The sequence below is a fragment of the Labeo rohita genome, unplaced genomic scaffold (assembly GCF_022985175.1).
Source record: "Labeo rohita strain BAU-BD-2019 unplaced genomic scaffold, IGBB_LRoh.1.0 scaffold_239, whole genome shotgun sequence".
Classification (NCBI taxonomy): Eukaryota; Metazoa; Chordata; class Actinopteri; order Cypriniformes; family Cyprinidae; genus Labeo; species Labeo rohita.
In genome coordinates this window covers 14,865-33,124 of record NW_026128649.1, presented here as the reverse complement: position 1 = coordinate 33,124, position 18,260 = coordinate 14,865, and the positions used below count along the sequence as shown (strand labels likewise).

The 18,260-nt window shown below is 36.2% G+C and overlaps 3 gene segments (V, D, J or C); all 3 read left to right on the top strand.

The window, feature by feature from the left end:
• The first annotated feature begins 3,993 nt into the window (after positions 1-3,993).
• LOC127159641 (immunoglobulin heavy variable 5-51-like) lies at positions 3,994-4,461 on the top strand. The segment is given in 3 exon segments: positions 3,994-4,036; positions 4,121-4,368; positions 4,441-4,461. Coding segments are annotated over 3 exon segments (312 nt in total).
• An 883-nt stretch (positions 4,462-5,344) lies between these two features.
• LOC127159640 (Ig heavy chain V region 5A-like) lies at positions 5,345-6,057 on the top strand. The segment is given in 3 exon segments: positions 5,345-5,403; positions 5,498-5,870; positions 6,054-6,057. Coding segments are annotated over 3 exon segments (420 nt in total).
• An 8,429-nt stretch (positions 6,058-14,486) lies between these two features.
• Positions 14,487-15,063, top strand: LOC127159638 (Ig heavy chain V region 6.96-like). The segment is given in 2 exon segments: positions 14,487-14,613; positions 14,698-15,063. Coding segments are annotated over 2 exon segments (351 nt in total).
• Positions 15,064-18,260: the final 3,197 nt, after the last annotated feature.

Sequence of the window (18,260 nt, the reverse complement as noted above, 5' to 3'; positions counted from 1 at the left end):
CTTTGTGTTAAGGGGTTTCCTTTGATGACGTCGTTGCAGAAAGGGGTTCCCCAAGGTTGCTGATTGGTTGGAAGTCCGTGGTCGTTGGAGGTGATGTCTTGGGCGTTGGCTGGATGATGGAGTCGTGTACGCTGGTTGAAGTTTTGAGGCAGGCACGAAGTCTGAGACACGGCTTAGCGGCAAAACTTAACTTAGAACACGAAACTCTCAACGGAAAGAAAAGATTAAAGTAAAAGAAAGAAATGTGACGGTCTCCTCATGTTTTCGTTAGAGGAGTGGCTGGCGTGCAAGCCAGGAAGCGTTCAAAGAACGCAAAAAGCAGCGGCAATTATGGCAAAAAGCATGGCTAAAAGAGATGGCACGAAGCACAAACTAAAAGCACAAGCTAAGAGCCTGACTAAAAGCAATGGTTAAACCAATAGCTAAAAGCTAAAGCTAAAAGCTAAAAGCATGGCTAGGAGCGATGGAAATAGCTAAAAGCAAAATTTGATGGTGTCCTGTGGTTTTAAACTCAGCTTTGGACACATCCCAAAATGGTGTCTTGACCAATTAGATGTTGTCTTAACTCAGGATATTGCTATGTTTCTCCTCCCAAAACATAAATCAGCATGTTATCTTATCAGTCACATGGTCAGAATTTTCCCGCTCTTGCAGAGTATAATTTGGCCATGATTCCTATAACATGAATACAACACATTTGACAATGAATTGATTGGTGGAAACATTCAAAGCATGAATTTTCAAACTCATACATACCAAACATGAATATAAACCCTTAAGCTATTCAATAGTTATTAAAAAGGACATACACAACGAGTGATTAGAACATAATAGACAAATGTGTGGGTGGCATACATAGCAGGGAGTTATGCAATGGTCTGATGTTCATTCATATGTCCTTTTAAGCATCGTTTTGGTGCATATTTAGGTAAAATGGACAGTCTCTGCCATTCTGTGAACTAAGGGCATGTTCCAAGGAACAAAGGAATTTAGAAGAAACTTGGTCTGGTTCTTGTCTTGGGTGGGGAGCACCACCCAACAAAGTTTCCTCATGTGATGGTCCTGATGTGCTGCATCTTTGACCATTAATCTTGGGTTTCTTTCCCAATATTGATAATCTCCTTCCTGAGATGGGATTATCAATAATTGTGTTCTTTTGTTTTAATGTTGCAAGTTGTTCAAAGCTGTGAAAGTTAGTTGGTTAGGCTTACTTCAGGCTGGCTGGCGCCAGGGTATCCTGGACAGATTTATGACGTGGTTCTGGGCCCCTTTGTGGAATTTGGCTCTTTGGTTTCAACCAAATGTTCTGATCGAATCTTCATTTGTCTGATTCGCTCTGATACCCTACAACTCTGTGCCTGCAGTGGGTTTTCTGTTAGTGGCACTAACATGCACTGGATCCGTCAGGCACCTGGAAAAGGACTTGAATGGATTATTTATTATTATTCAGATTCTGATAAGAGCTCAGCTCAGTCAGTGCAGGGCAGATTCACAGCATCTAAGGACAGCTCTAATCTCTATCTGCACATGAATCAGCTGAAGACTGAAGACACTGCAGTGTATTACTGTGCAAGAGACACACTGTGATCATACAAATACAGGCAGCTGTTCAAAAACTCATCATGGGAAATGAAATTGGCATGTCTGAGTTACGCAAGCTACAGTAAAGCCCATTTGAGGTGTTTACTAAATGCAAAAAAAATGTCATTAACATTTAATTACAATAAAACATAAATTACTCTTTTCACACTTGCTTTTCAGTAAATCTGTACAGACTAGTCAGTTTTTACAGTATGTTTCAATATGAAGTATAATCTGTAGTTTCTCTAGGATTTTTTTTTTTCTTATAGCATTTCTACTTAATAATTTCATTAACTCTACATGGATGGATACAAAGTTGGTGAATCTCCATTAACAATGAATCTTTCAACCAACCTCAGGCCCCAGTTTGCCACGTTGGGTCAATATAAAAAAAAACACATCATGAAAGATATTACAGAACAAAAGTGGGGACGTGTAGAGTTCCTAGGGAGCAGGGGCTCAAATGTAAAAAAAAAAACATGCATATATATATATATATATATATATATATATATATATATATATACACACACAGTACTGTGCAAAAGTCTTAGGCCACTAGTATTTTCACCAGCTAAAAAATGGTTTAAAGTCAGTTATTTCTATCTTTTGCTGTAGTGTGTCAGTAGGAAACATCAGTTTACATTTCCAAACATTCTGTTTGCCATTAATTGTAATAATCTAGTGAGTTTTTTGTTTGCACAAGGAGTCTGACAACAGCCAGTGCTCCACACAGAGATCTGATCTCATCATCATCCAGTCTGTCTCTGGAATGACATGAAGAAACAGAATAACTGAAACAGACTAAATCCAGAAGAACTGTTTCAACATCTCCAAGATGTTTCAAGTAACCTACCTGCAAAGCTACCTGAAAAACTCTGCACAAGTGCACATAGGGCAAAAGCTGCTTTAAATGCAAAGGATGGTCGCATCAAATGCTGATTTATTTTAGTTAATAGAAGTTCATTGACAAAGAAAATCTATTTATGACATTGTTTTTGACAGCATCCTCATTTTATGTGCCTAACTGCCTAAAAATTTTAACAGTACTGTAGCTTTGTAGGTATAGGTCTCTTAAAGCATCTTGGAGATGTTGCCACAGTTCTTCTGGATTTAGTCTGTCTCCGTTTTTTCTGTTTCTTAAAACAGACTGATCAGATCTCTGTTTGCACAATGAGTTTGACAACAGCCTGTGCTCCACACAAAAATCTCACTGGATTATTACAATTAATGGCAAAATGAATGTTTAGAAATGTAAACTGATATTTCCTACTGACACACTACAGCAAAAGACCGACTTTAACTGACTTTAAACCATTTTTTAGCTGATGAAAATACTAGTGGCCTAAGACATTTGCACAGTACTGTATATATATTTTTTTTTCTTTGCATGTTCTTGAGCTTACACTTCATGTAATTGGCCGGTTGGTGGTTAATTAAACACTATTTAATGCGACTTCTTCTATTTTAGCAGTTTTAGGTTTGTTGAAAAAAAAAAAAAATAAAATAATAATAATAACAGAAACAGAAAGTGGATATTTAGTTTTCAACCGATCAGGGGTGCGTTGCCCGTACAACGACGTAACTCGCTGATTAACCTCCATAGTATGATGCATTGTTGTGGAAATGAACTAGCTAGTCACAACTGTTTCCTGAACACGGTCGCATCTCCCTCATTTGAACCACATCAGTTCAACAATGTGGGGCCGTTGTTAATCGAGAGCTGTAGTTCCAACCACGTAAGTTTGTGATGCTGTTTGCGAATGTTCGTTTGAACTATGTTTTCGGGAAACACAGAATCGTTGAACTATGTTGGTAACGACGACACTTGCGACCATAGTTGGCTAACGATGCTTTTGGGAAACGCACCCCAGGAAGATACCACTCCACTTCACATTATCCAGTGAATCTGAGCTTGTTTAAGACTAACATAATCTATAGCAACGCAATGACAACTATGTTAAAGTCAACAGATATAAGTAAAAAAAAAATATTTTCACAGTTTTGAGCAGTTTGTTACTGTTTTATACACGTTGTCATAATAATTATAATTCAAATGCATTTTGTTTTATATTTACCACAATATTATTCTTGATAATTGTTGAGAAAGGGCACTATTAGTTAATTTTGGAAAAAGAGCAGGGGTTTGAGCCCCCAAAACACCCCCCTCTGCACGTACCTGAACAAAAGTAAACCGATGAAGTAATATAACTTTTCTCAGTTATTAAAATATAAGTAAAGACTTATTTCCTTCAACTACTGTAATAATGCTCAGATGCAAATGATTTTGTGGGAAGGGTCAATGTCTCCCAGACTCCTGAAAGACTGTGTTATAAGCTGAACGTTCAGTCAGTGTGTGTGTCCAGTGACTAAAACAGCTGCAGTGTAACCTATCACTGTTTTACTGTAGTAATGGAGATACTACTGTATGGACTCATACTGATGATTATTTCATGTGAGAAACTCCCATTTGTTCTGTGTTATTGTTGTAATTTCATTGCTCTAAATCATCTAACATTATTTGTTGCATGTTTTTCAGCTGTTAGTGGTCAGTCTTTGACCTCCTCAGATTCTGTGGTGAAAAAGCCTGGAGAATCAGTGACTCTGTCCTGCACTGTGTCTGGATTCTCAATGAGCTGGTGGATGGGCTGGATTCGTCAGAAACCAGGGAAAGGGCTGGAGTGGATTGGCCATATTGACCCTGGCACTGGCACTATTTTTGCTCAGTCTCTTCAGGGCCAGTTCTCCATCACCAAAGACAAAAACATGCCAAGACTGAAGACACCAGTAAAAAGATTCATGACTGTGATTTTTGAGGGTCAGAGAATATTTGTTAATGTTGAACTGTTTGTTTTTCAGTCTGTTGGTGTCAAACACTGACTGAGTCTGAGTCAGTGGTCATTAAACCTGGAGGATCTCACAGACTTACCTGTACATTCTCTGGATTTAGTAGTGACCCGCAATTGGCCTGGATCAGACAGGCTGCAGGAGGAGGTCTGGAGTGGCTGGCATACATCTCATCTGGTAGTAGTTATATATATTACTCTCAGTCTGTTCAGGGACGCTTCACCATCTCCAGAGACAACAGCATAAACAGATGTATCTGCAGATGAATAATATGAAGAATCAAGACACTGCTGTATATTATTGTGCAAGAGAGACACAGTGATGAATACAGCTACAACACTGCACAAAATCTGAATCCAATAATCAGAAAATAAGCTATTTTATTTTTTGCCTGTATTTACTCAACTGCAACCCACTAAAAGTCTCCAACTTCAAAAATTAAATATTGTTTTTTATATTATCTCACAGATACCAAATGACTTCTTGCATATCACACTGGAATAAATGTTGGTTTGTTTATTTAAATCCATAAATTCACATTTATATTGTTACAGTGCCTGTTTTGAGTTTGTATAAATAAAACTGTTGGTTTTCCTTATTCAGTGTGTTAACATAAACTGAAAATGGATATAGTGAGTTTTGTAAAAGTGTTCATTACATCAATGAAATGCATCAAATTGTTTCATTATAATCTGTTCTGAACAGAGACCAACCAATTTATATTTTTGCATCAAATGTCTTATTTATTGCTGAATAGTACAAAAATAAATCAGGTTGTCAAACTAAATTTTATCTCAGAACTTTGAGTGACTGACAAGTGTTTCATACTTCATATGCAAAACTGCTCAGTGTTTCCACCTCTCAGGGTGTTTTAAAGAGAGCAGTTTGCATTGTTTTTCCACCAGTAGAGCAGAGAGAAATCAACACAAATCATGTTCTCGACATCTTTACTGCTGCTTTTCACAGCAATGACCTGTGAGAGTCTTTATCAGCAAGTAATATGAACCAGATATGTGGACAGAGCTGTATAATTTCATCACTGTGTGTACTGTTATTTTGTCTGTGACAGGTGTGGAGTGTAATATTGTCCTGACGCAGACAAACTCTATAGTTCTGCAGCCGGGAAACTCACTTACTCTCACATGTGAGGTGTCTGGATACTCTGTTACTGATAATAGCTACGCAACAGCCTGGATACGACATCCTGCAGGAAAAGCTCTGGAGTGGATTGTGCACATATGGGGAGGTGGAGACATAACAAAAAAAGACTCACTGTCAAACAAGTTCAGCATCTCCAAAAGTGACTCCAGCGAAACAGTGACTCTCAAAGGGCAAAATCTACAGACTGAAGACACAGCTGTGTATTACTGTGCCAGACAACCACAACATGAGAAAACAGCACAAGCACTGTACATGAACTATACAGTCAACATCTATGACATGTATCTACAAAAAAAAAAAAAAAAAAAAAAAAAAAAAAAGTCATAATTACATTATCATTAGCTCTGTGGTGTATTTGTCAATTCCTGAAAACGAGCCTATGCAAATCAAAGATGCAAACCCATATGAAAGCATTTTAGTTCACTGAAATTCAAACTTCAAAAATGTGTACTCATTTAACTCAGATAATGATATGCAAATGTTCACCATGAGAAAATAAGAGTGTCAGTTTCCTCCAGCACAGGGTCAGTCCACTAACACTAGGATAAAGCTGTGTGGATTTACTCTCTGATTCTGAAATCAATCATGAGTCAAACTCTACTCATTTTATTTGCCTTTTTACCATGTGATTTGATTTATTGTCACATCAGTGTCAATCTTTTCATTGCTGACTGTATTTATTCAAATATTTATTTAGTTAGAAACAGATGAAATGAGATTGACTCTCAGTGTGTTGTTCTCTTTTACAGATGTTTCTGGCATCTCACTGACCTCGTCTCCTGCACAGATTAAAGCTCCTGGTCAGTCGGTGAGGTTGTCCTGTCAGATCTCTGGATATGCCCTCACAGATTATGGCACAGCTTGGATCAGGCAGCCTCCTGGAAAAGCCTTGGAGTGGATCGGGATCATATGGGGCGGTGGATCAATAGACTCTGGGAATTCCTTCAAGAGTCGCTTTACTATTTCCAGAGACACGGGCCGAAATGAGCTGTACTTAGACATTAGCAGCCTGCAGACTGAAGACACAGCTGTTTATTACTGTGCAAAGACAGACACAGTGGCTCACTTCAGTGCGAGACACTGACAAAAACAGATCTGCAGTTCATCAACAGAGTTACAGACACACAATAAATGACCTGCTTCATGTTCAGGATCATATTCAGACACATTACCACACACAGTAGCTGTATTGTTATGATATTTTACATTATTATTCCCTAAATTGAAGTAGATTGTTGTATAGGTTACTATAAGTCTTGTTGAAGCCGAAGGAGAAAAAAAGTATTAATTGTATTCACAAATTTTCACAGTTATTATTATTACTATTATTATTTTTAATTATTATTTGTGACGTTATGAGTAAAAATAAATAAATAAAATTAATTTAGAATACTTATTTCACAAGTAGATAATTGGTCCAATTAGACGAATAGAAAGTTAGCCTCACCCAAATGGGCGGTGTCAGGAGAGACGGGGAGAAAAGGTTCCTTCGTCAGAGAGAAAACGGCTGGTGAATCTGCTCCTGATGCAATGATTAGGTGATGTTGAAAAAGAAGAAAAAACGAAGATTAAACAAGTGTAACCAACAGGTGTATCAGAGAAACATTAGAGATTTCGAGATAGAAGTGCAGATTGAACGTCATCAATCAGAGATCACGAGTGGATGTTAGCGTGAATGCTACAAAGGTGGAAAAATACACATCTTAAAGCCTTTCTCAAGTCTTTCTGAGTGAAAATTGAATTCTCTTGGTAAGTGAATTAAATGAATTTTCAATTACTGACGTGTTCTATGTAAATGTTGGGTAAATGGAGTTCAAACATTAAATGATATAGTGTTATATAACGTACATGTTGAATGTAAAATGCATATACAAGTTATTCTTAAATATTATGTGAATGTGCTAAATAACTAATGTTTCCAGGTTGAAAGCTACTTTGGAAGAGTTTACGATTGTTATTTTAATTGTTACGTTGTGTTATTGAGTTATGAGCTAATTGCTAATCGTGACGCATGTGATACGGGCAGATAAGGCCTAAATGCGTCACTTCAAGATGTTGTTCGTACACTTTCACAGATTCAGTGTGTTAGTGTTCGATAAAGATGGAGTTTAATATGTTTAAAGATGTATGATGTGTATTTTGCAAAGAAGCGTCTGTATTTTTGGCCTTGTCTTTAGCAAGTTTGGGTCTTTTCTTTGTTTTTGTTTAGTTTTTTTTTTTCTCGCTTTTTACTCAGATTGACTGAAATTCCAATTTATATTGAAATTGTTATTCTTAGCTGTTTGTTGTGATTTCCATTTTTATGACATTATATTATGTTGAATTTTATTTATTCATTTATTTATTTCCCATCTTTTCCTATTCTGTGGTGGTTTACAAATAAAGAAACGGGTATTTCTAATAATTCTTAATTGAACATCTCATTCGTATCAAATATAGAACTATTTTCCACAATAAACAAACCGATTAGCAACCAATTAAATAAATAGAAAAAGAGCAAACGCATATTGGTAAATTTTCATTAGCTTGGACCTAAGTAGGTCAAAGGAAGAAAAACTAATTAAATATACTCTCTAATAATACACTCTCTTCACCCTCGTTTTCATCTGCCACTGGATGAGAGCGAGTTTTGCACTTGTGCCGTGACACTGGTTACACTGTCTACAGCTGAAACAGATGGACAGTTGAAAAACATTGAATAACTTGAGTGTGCATCACAACTGACCAATGATTTTCACTTTACACATTCATAGTAGTGTCCTCCTCAATTGCATAACATTTAAAGTATGTAGAGTTATAGATATTGAACAAAGTCTATTTTAGGAGCAGGAATTTCATATCACCACCTCGCTAAAACATTGAACAGATTTGTATGTAAAAAGCAGAAAATGTTCTAACTATATACAGTCCACCATTTAATTTGCTCCTAAGTTTTTTTTTATTTATTTATTTTTTTTTTAATATATATATATATATAAATATATATATATATATATATATATATATATATATATTAATATAAAAAAAAAAAAACTGTATAAACTCTCAGCAAAGGATCACAACACTAGTATTTTATATCATGCTGTAGAATATAGTGTATTTTAGTAGTAGTGCACCACAAGAGGGAGTGACTTAATGAAGTTCCAAACGTAGGTTCGGGAGGAGCCCAATCATTCAGTCGTGTCAATCATCATTACAAGCCTATATAAGCAGCTCTCATTGCACCGTCCCAGCCTCTGTTCTTCCAGCATCCCTCCACCTCCCCTTCTCCTCCTCTATTTCTGTTATTCTCCCTCTAGGTAATATCGCATTGGGGGGGGGTTCGAACTCTGTGCTCAAGCCGAGCCTCGGGTTCGAGCCTCCATTAAGGACAGCAAGCCAAGTTTGTTTACCATTGCCCATCAGGACTGGATGCGCAGGCGAACTTGTGAACTTAAGTATCAAACATGACCTGTTTCTGAAGATTTTATAGACATTTACTTTACTGACATATAATTTCTGATAAATAATAATAATTAAAAAAAAAAAAACTTATGTTGTGGTCATCTGGCACAGTAATACACAGCTGTGTCTTCAGTCTGTAGATTTTGCCTTTTGGGAGTCACTCTTTTGCTGGAGTCACTTTTGGAGATGCTGAACTTGTTTGACAGTGAGTCTGTATATGCTTCCACCTCCCCTTAACTTTAGATCACAGAAAAGAAGAAAAGAAGAAAACAGAAAAGAAGAAATCAAAAAAGTCAGAAAATGGCAATTCTAGACATCCTCTTCAATGTCACTTTACCTTTAGCAGAACCGTCTTAGTAACTCCTCCTCCTAACATAACAACAAATAATAACAAATAACATCTAATATTCAGCATTTACATCTAGCAAACGTGTTAACAGTGGAGTCGCAGATAATTTGGCATTTCATATTTATGGTGATTCTGTCTCAAGGTCATTTTTACATTTGTGTATTTGTCTTGTTACCAACCATTTAACTGATAAAAGCTCTTCACTGATGTAATATTTTTATATTATGTTTATTATTCCATTATATATTATATGGTGATGAATATATATATTATATAGTCACCTGCTTTTTTTTTTTTTTTTTTTTTCCTTTAGAAACAGTGAAGATCTGATGGTGATAAAATCTGATTAGATCAGTCACCTGCTGAGAAAAAGAGACCTGGAGAAACTGGAGAAGATCTTCTGTAAAACATCTGGTTTTACAATGAAGTATTAGTAGTTGTTGTGGCTACAGTAATCATAAATATATTTTGTTATTTTCCTGATGCCTTCTAGTTTGGATCTAAAATCAACTCAACATATTCATGATCATTCAAAGGAGTGAGTTTTTATTTGACTAACCTTCTGCTACAGTTACATTTAATGAATGGTATATTTACCATGTCAATGACCCATCTGGTGAAGCAGCTCTACAAGAACTGACATCACAGTTAGGAAAGACCAGTTATTAGGCTGTGAATAATATGCAGTTTATTATTATAATCATAATTATGAAACATTAGTAGTTGTTGTGGCTACAACCACGACGATCATAAATACAATTCTTTATTTTCACTGATAAAAACTAGTTTGGATCTAAAAACTTAAATCAACATATTCATGACCATTCAGAACAGGACAGGTGACAATTTAGACAATACTAACCTTCTGGACAGGAACAGGAAGACCAAATGGGTAACACTGGGAAAGCATGTCAATAAACCTACTAGCTGATATCACACTTATACATTTAACACTCAGAAGCAACAAACATCCAACACAAACCATTAGCAATATACAGTACAGACAGATTTCTAACTTTCATCTTTGAGACACTGTTGCTGTTTTTCATTTAATCACAAAAAATGACAACTTTGAAGAAAAAAAAAAAACAGTACAGAATTTTTCTTTCAAAATTTCAGGTTCCTCCTACTGCAAATGTAAAATATGTACCTGCAAGCTTTTATATATGCAAATGATTTCTTAGGGAGGATCAGTGTCACTTACTCTCTCAAAGGTCTGTGCTATAAACTGTATTCTCAGTCAGTGTCTAACTACAGATACAGTTTGGAGTTCTGCTGATGATTATTTCAAGTGAGAATGTTATTATTACTATTTTCATATTGTCATTTCATTCTTCTATCATAATGTTTGTTTTTCTTTTTTTTTTTTTTTTTTTTTTTTCAGCTGTTAGTGGTCAGTCTTTGACCTCCTCAGATTCTGTGGTAAAAAAGCCTGGAGAATCAGTGACTCTGTCCTGCACTGTGTCTGGATTCTCAATGAGCAGCTACTGGATGCACTGGATCCGTGAGAAACCAGGGAAAGGACTGGAGTGGACACAGCTGGCTTGTATTTATGCTCAGTCTCTACAGGGCCAGTTCTCCATCACCACAGACACCAGTAAAAACATGCTGTATTTAGAGGTGAAAAGCCTAAAGACTGAAGACACAGTTGTTTATTACTGTGCACAGAGTCAGATACACAAAAGATGCTGGGGTGAAAAAAACTATTCATGTCTACTGCAAACATCCCCAAAACACAAAATATCACTTGTTTTTAGATGTTATTCAAAACACTTCAGTATTCTTTGGTAGTTTTTTTAAATGATGATGCATTAATAGGTAACTGTGCAGGAAGAAACACAGGGCAAATGAGTACAGAAACACTTCAGCTACTACTATTAACTACTCTGCAAACCAGATAAATTATAAAGAATTACCAGTTAATTACTAACCACATCATTAACGTGTGAGACACAAGCAATTTTCTGTTTTACTGTGATCATGGCCATAAAAATAAATAAAATAAATATATATAACACATAAAATAAATAAAAGTGAGAATAATGACAACTACTGTTTACAAGACGAGCAAGATAAGGCCATGCTTGGGGTTTAATTTTATTATTTTTTAGTCTGACTTTACTTTTATTAATGTAAAATCAGCTGGAGGATGGACTATGCAAATTAATTGTATCTTCTGCCTTATAAACCCTCATATTTAACTCCTCAGTTATTTGTCAGTAAGATTTTTGACTCAGAATTACATGTTTTTTTTAAAAAGCATAATTGTATTTATGAACAGTAAGTATGATTTAGGAAAACATTTTATACTACTTTACTAATGACTGCTAGATAACAGTATGACTTTTATTTTGACAGAGTGCAAAGGTCAGACACTGACTGAGTCTGAGTCAGTCGTCATCAAACCTGGGAACGATCATAAACTGACCTGTACCTTCTCTGGGATTGATGTTGGAGCTGCAGATATTTCATGGATAAGACAGGCTGAAGGGAAAGCACTCGAGTGGATCTCATATATTTCTGCTCCAAGTGGCAGTAGCAAATATTACTCTAAAACTGTTGAAGGACGATTCACCATCTCCAGAGACAACAGTAAAATGCAGGTGTATCTGCACATGACAAATCTGCAGGCTGAAGACACTGCAGTTTATTACTGTGCCCGAAAAACACAGTAACAAAAGAGGCTGCTGTGCCATACATAAACATCATGTGCTTTGGAGAAACATACACTGTTCATGCCACACATTATCAAAAACAGTTCAGATGGTAATCTAAAAAACCTGCCCATCTCTCACTCTTCAACATTAATATTAAAGCATGTAGAAATACTCAACCATCTCATCTCTCTGATCATGGTTTAAATGTTACTCCAACTATGAATAAAGGAACCTCTGCATTTGATTTTTGTGTGAGATTGTGTATATATATATATATATATATATATTGGGGATTTTTTTTTTTTTTTAGTTGGTAATCAACTAATATAAGCTAGTAAACAATAAGTAACAAACAACACACTTAAAGGCAGACATGGTTACAGACATTATTAGGGGCACAGAAGTGTAGATGTACCTTTAGAGGGCACCCTATGCAAATCTGCTTCTCTTTAGTCTCTTTAAAAAGCCTCCACTCTATTCATTTCCAGACACAAAACCTGTTTGTGACTTTGATGCATCAGCTTCCTCTTTTCATAACATGACAATGGATATTGTGTCTAAACTGGGTTTTATCTTCATGTTTGCTCTCACAGAATGTAAGAGGCTCTTGAAAACCTGTTGATAAATCAACTTATTCATGTGTACTGATGTAAATGTTAATGTTGAACTGTTTGTTTTTCAGTCTGTTGGTGTCAAACACTGACTGAGTCTGAGTCAGTGGTCATTAAACCTGGAGGATCTCACAGACTTACCTGTACATTCTCTGGATTTAGTAGTGACCCGGACTTGGCCTGGATCAGACAGGCTGCAGGAGGAGGTCTGGAATGGGTGGCATACATCTCATCTGGTAGTAGTACTATATACTACTCTCAGTCTGTTCAGGGACGCTTCACCATCTCCAGAGACAACAGCAAGAAACAGATGTATCTGCAAATGAATAATATGAAGAATCAAGACACTGCTGTATATTATTGTGCAAGAAAACCACAATGACAAATACAACTACAGTACTGTACAAAATCTGAAAATAACAAGCAGCAGTTAAACTGCATATACATGCTTTTCTACCATCTGGTTAAACAGTTCCAGCTGCATTTCCACTTGAAAACTGCACAAGTTGTTCCATGACTAGTCTGCATTTTTGCTAATTGTTGACTGTTGTGTGGCATACATGGATGTTCTGCATTTTTTACAGTGTACACAGTCAACAACTGCTGAGAAATCGTAACCTAACCATCCTCTGGACCTCCCTGGAGCTGGGCAATACCACAAAGGTGATCTTCAGAGGTCCAATTACATCTAATTTTTAATTTACACTGACCAAAACATAAACAGATGTTTAAATATAAACTGCTTAATCATTGCTTTTCAGAAAGAGTTACTAAATATAAAGTGTTTGTGTGTCATTGTGCGTTTAACTTTAATCATATCCAACAACAGATAAATGTTTTAAAGCAGTGGGCAAGTAATTTAGTCCTTGCTTTGTTTTATAAAAGCCCACTTTGTTGACAAACATGCCTATAGTGAATTATTTTCAACATGTTTTTTTTTTTTTTTTTTTTTTTTTGCTAGCATGGCAAAAATATATGTAGTGCAGCAAGTGCAGAAGCAATTAGTGTGCGATGTAGTTGCCATGATAACCATACATGCTTGTTGCTGATCAGTGTATTTATAGTGAAATCACTTGAATGGTACACAAAAAGTGAATTTGTAAGTTTAATAAAGAAAAGTTAAAATGTGTTTAAAAGTGTGACTGTCCTGGCTCAGTCTGGACCTCCCAAGTACAAATGTCAAGCTATGCCTAAGCTGGAGCCCCCAACACTGCACAATTTTATATCTCCATAATCAAACACACCTGATTCAGGTAAAAATGAATGGTTTAGCTGAAGACTGCAGGCACTGCAGTGTATTACTGTGCAAGACAGACACACTGTGGAAACACAAATTCAGGCAGCTGTTCAAAAACTCATTATGAGAAATTGGGAGGACAGATAATATGTTGGTTTATGCAAGCTGAAAAGCCTCTGAAGTGAGGCCTGTCTGAAGTGCCATCACAAACAAATCTTGTAATCCTTAGCCCACAAAATAAGCTTGACAATGATACTAATGAGATTCATTGGGAAAAGAAAAAGCATAAATCAAGTGGGGAAAAAAAATCCCTGCTGAGCTAGAAACTATAGAAATTGACAGATCAATGCTGATGATAAACAATTAATCTTTCATCATGTTGGGTCAATATCAAATAACACACCATGAGAAAAGTACAAAAAGTAAACATGGATGAAGTAATATAAATGTGCTCAGTTATTGAAATATAAGTGAAGATTTTCCCCTCGTCTACTGTAATAATGCTCAGATGACTGCATTAAACTACAGCTTTGCAAACCTGTAAAGATGCAAATGATTTTGTGGGAAGGGTCAGTGTCTCCCAGACTCCTGAAAGACTGTGTTATAAGCTGAACTTTCAGTCAGTGTGTGTGTCCAGTGACTAAAACAGCTGCAGTGTAACCTATCACTGTTTTACTGTGGTAATGGAGATGCTACTGTATGGACTCATACTGATGATTATTTCATGTGAGAAACTCCCATTTGTTCTGGATTATTGTTGTAATTTCATTGCTCTAAATCATCTAACATTATTTGTTCCATGTTTTTCAGCTGTTAGTGGTCAGTCTTTGACCTCCTCAGATTCTGTGGTGAAAAAGCCTGGAGAATCAGTGACTCTGTCCTGCACTGTGTCTGGATTCTCAATGAGCTGGTGGATGCACTGGATCCGTCAGAAACCAGGGAAAGGACTGGAGTGGATTGGGCGTATTGACGGTGGCACTGGCACTATTTTCGCTCAGTCTCTTCAGGGCCAGTTCTCCATCACCAAAGACACCAGTAAAAACATGCTGTATTTAGAGGTGAAAAGCCTGAAGACTGAAGACACAGCTGTTTATTACTGTGCACGAGAGTCACAGTAAGACAAAAAACAGCAGAGCTGTACAAAAACTATGTGTACTAGTTGTGGTGGTGACCCATTCATAAGAATGAACTTAAATACATGAAAATATAACACTGTAATCTTGTGTTTAAAGACTTAACCAACTTGTTACTCTCAGGACATTGCATTAAATGATGAAAAGTTTCAGTCCCTCTGTAAGTCCTTAAATTATATTATCCTCAAACACTTGTCACAAATTATATTATCCCCAAACACCCTATTCCACCATTATGCTATGAGACCAGGTAGGTTTTAAATGGGCAAATACTACCAACTATTCCTTCAGAAAATGTGAAAGTGTAGTTTGATTTGTTGTTTCAAATGAACCATTACTGCATAATTTAAAATTTTAATAGAAGACATATCAGCTATAATACAATAGCAGAGATACAAGATATCAATAAAAAGGAAAAACAAACACTATATTAAATATTTTTACAGAGCTTAATAAGAGCAGAGAAATGTAAATGTACCTTTAGAGGGCACCCTATGCAAACCTACTTCTCCTTGTCTCTTTTAAAAAGCCTCCACTCTATTCATTTCCAGACACAAAACGTTGTGACTTTGATGCATCAACTTCCTCTTTTCATAACATGACAATGGATATTGTGTCTAAACTGGGTTTTATCTTCATGTTTGCTCTCACAGAATGTAAGAGGCTCCTGAAAAAATGTTGACAATCAGATTTCTTCATGTGTACTGTTGTAAATGTTAATGTTGAACTGTTTGTTTTTCAGTCTGTTGGTGTCAAACACTGACTGAGTCTGAGTCAGTGGTCATTAAACCTGGAGGATCTCACAGACTTACCTGTACAATCTCTGGATTTAGTAGTGACTATGCAATGTCTTGGATCAGACAGGCTGCAGGAGGAGGTCTGGAGTGGCTGGCATACATCTCATCTGGTAGTAGTGATAAATATTACTCTCAGTCTGTTCAGGGACGCTTCACCATCTCCAGAGACAACAGCAAGAAACAGATGTATCTGCAGATGAATAACATGAAGAATGAAGACACTGCTGTATATTATTGTGCAAGACAGACACAGTGATGAATACAATGACAGCACTGCACAAAATCTGAAAACAAACAGCTCTCTAAAATAAAACTTTATCATTTGATTTCCCAATCCTTAAAGGGATAGTTCACCCAAAATAAGCTGCCAGCCTTTTTGTTAAAACGCTTTCTAAATCACACATCTTTAGAAAGCATCTTCAGAGTATTCAAAGCATATTACAAGATCACTGTCATGATAATGGATGGCCAGAAATGTAAACCTCTCTGTCCACCCTGTCACTCTTTCATCTTCACTAGCTTTTAGGCCACATCAAAGCATCAGTCATCAACAACAGCTGTCTACAGACCTCATATCAGCTATTACAACTAAAAAACACCAAACATAAAAACATTCAATACTTACTTCACACACATCAATAATATAATGTATAGCCTGAAATATTTACTATCATTAATAACAATTAGAAAACAAACAAACAACAAACAAACAAAAAAACAACAACTTTGTTGAGAAATACTTAAAGAGGGTGATTTTCTAGCAACTAGCAGGTTACTAGCACTTTTCTGTTTTGCTGTGAACATTATCATACAAATAAATAAAATAAATAAAATAAATATATAAATACATAAAATAAACAACAGTGAAAATAATGACAACTGCTGTTTACAAGATGAGCAAGATAAGGCCATGCTTGTGCTTAAATTATTTTTTTTTTGATTGTTTGTTTTTTTACTTTCCTTTTACTAATGTAAACTCAGCTGGAGGATGGACTATGCAAATTAATTGTATCTTCTGCCTTATAAACCCTCCATATTTAACTCCTCAGTTATTTGTCAATGAGATTTTTGATCAAACATGTTTTTACATGTTTTTTAATAAGCATAATTGGATTTATGAACAGCAAGTATGATTTAGGAAAGCATTTTTATACTACTTTACGAATGACTGCTAGATAACAGTATGACTTTTATTTTAACAGAGTGCAAATGTCAGACACTGACTGAGTCTGAGTCAGTCGTCATCAAACCTTGGAACGATCATAAACTGACCTGTACCTTCTCTGGGATTGATGTTGGAGATGTAGAAATTTCATGGATAAGACAGGCTGAAGGGAAAGCACTCAAGTGGATCTCACATATTTCTGCTCCAAGTGGCAGTGGCAAATCTTACTTTAAAACTGTTGAAGGACGATTCACCATCTCCAGAGACAACAGTAAAATGCAGGTGTATCTGCACATGACAAATCTGCAGGCTGAAGACACTGCTGTTTATTACTGAGCCCGAGAAACACAGTAACACAAGAGGCTGCTGTGCCGTACATTACCTTCATGTGCTTTGGAGAAACATACACTGTTCATGCCACACGTTATCAAAAACAGTTCAGACAGTAATCTGAAAAACCTGCCCATCTCTCACTCTTCAACATTAATATTAAAGCATTTAGAAATACTCAACCAACTCACCTCTACAATCACTGCTCAAACCCAAAACATGTTACTCAAACTATTATTAAAGGAACCTCTGAATTTGAGTTCTTGTGCGAGATTGTGTATTATATACATTTTGGGGATTTGATTTATTTTATTTATTTATTTATTTATTTATTTTTTATAGATGCTTAGTTGGTAATCAACTATTATGAGCTAGTAAACAATAAGTAACAAACAACACACTTAAAGGCAGACATGGTTACAGATGTTATTAAGGGCACAGAAGTGTTGATGTACTTTTAGAGGGCACCCTATGCAAACCTGCATCTCTTTAGTCTCTTTAAAAAGCCCCCACTCTATTCATTTCCAGACACAAAACTTGTTTGTGACTTTGAAGCATCAGCTTCCTCTTTTCATAACATGACAATGGATATTGTGTCTAAACTGGGTTTGATCTTCATGTTTACTCTCACAGAATGTAAGAGGCTCTTGAAAACCTGTTGATAATCAGATTTATTCATGTGTACTGTTGTAAATGTTAATGTTGAACTGTTTGTTTTTCAGTCTGTTGGTGTCAAACACTGACTGAGTCTGAGTCAGTGGTCATTAAACCTGGAGGATCTCACAGACTTACCTGTACATTCTCTGGATTTAGTAGTGACCCGTACTTGGCTTGGATCAGACAGGCTGCAGGAGGAGGTCTGGAGTGGCTGGCATACATCTCATCTGGCAGTGGGTCTATATACTACTCTCAGTCTGTTCAGGGACGCTTCACCATCTCCAGAGACAA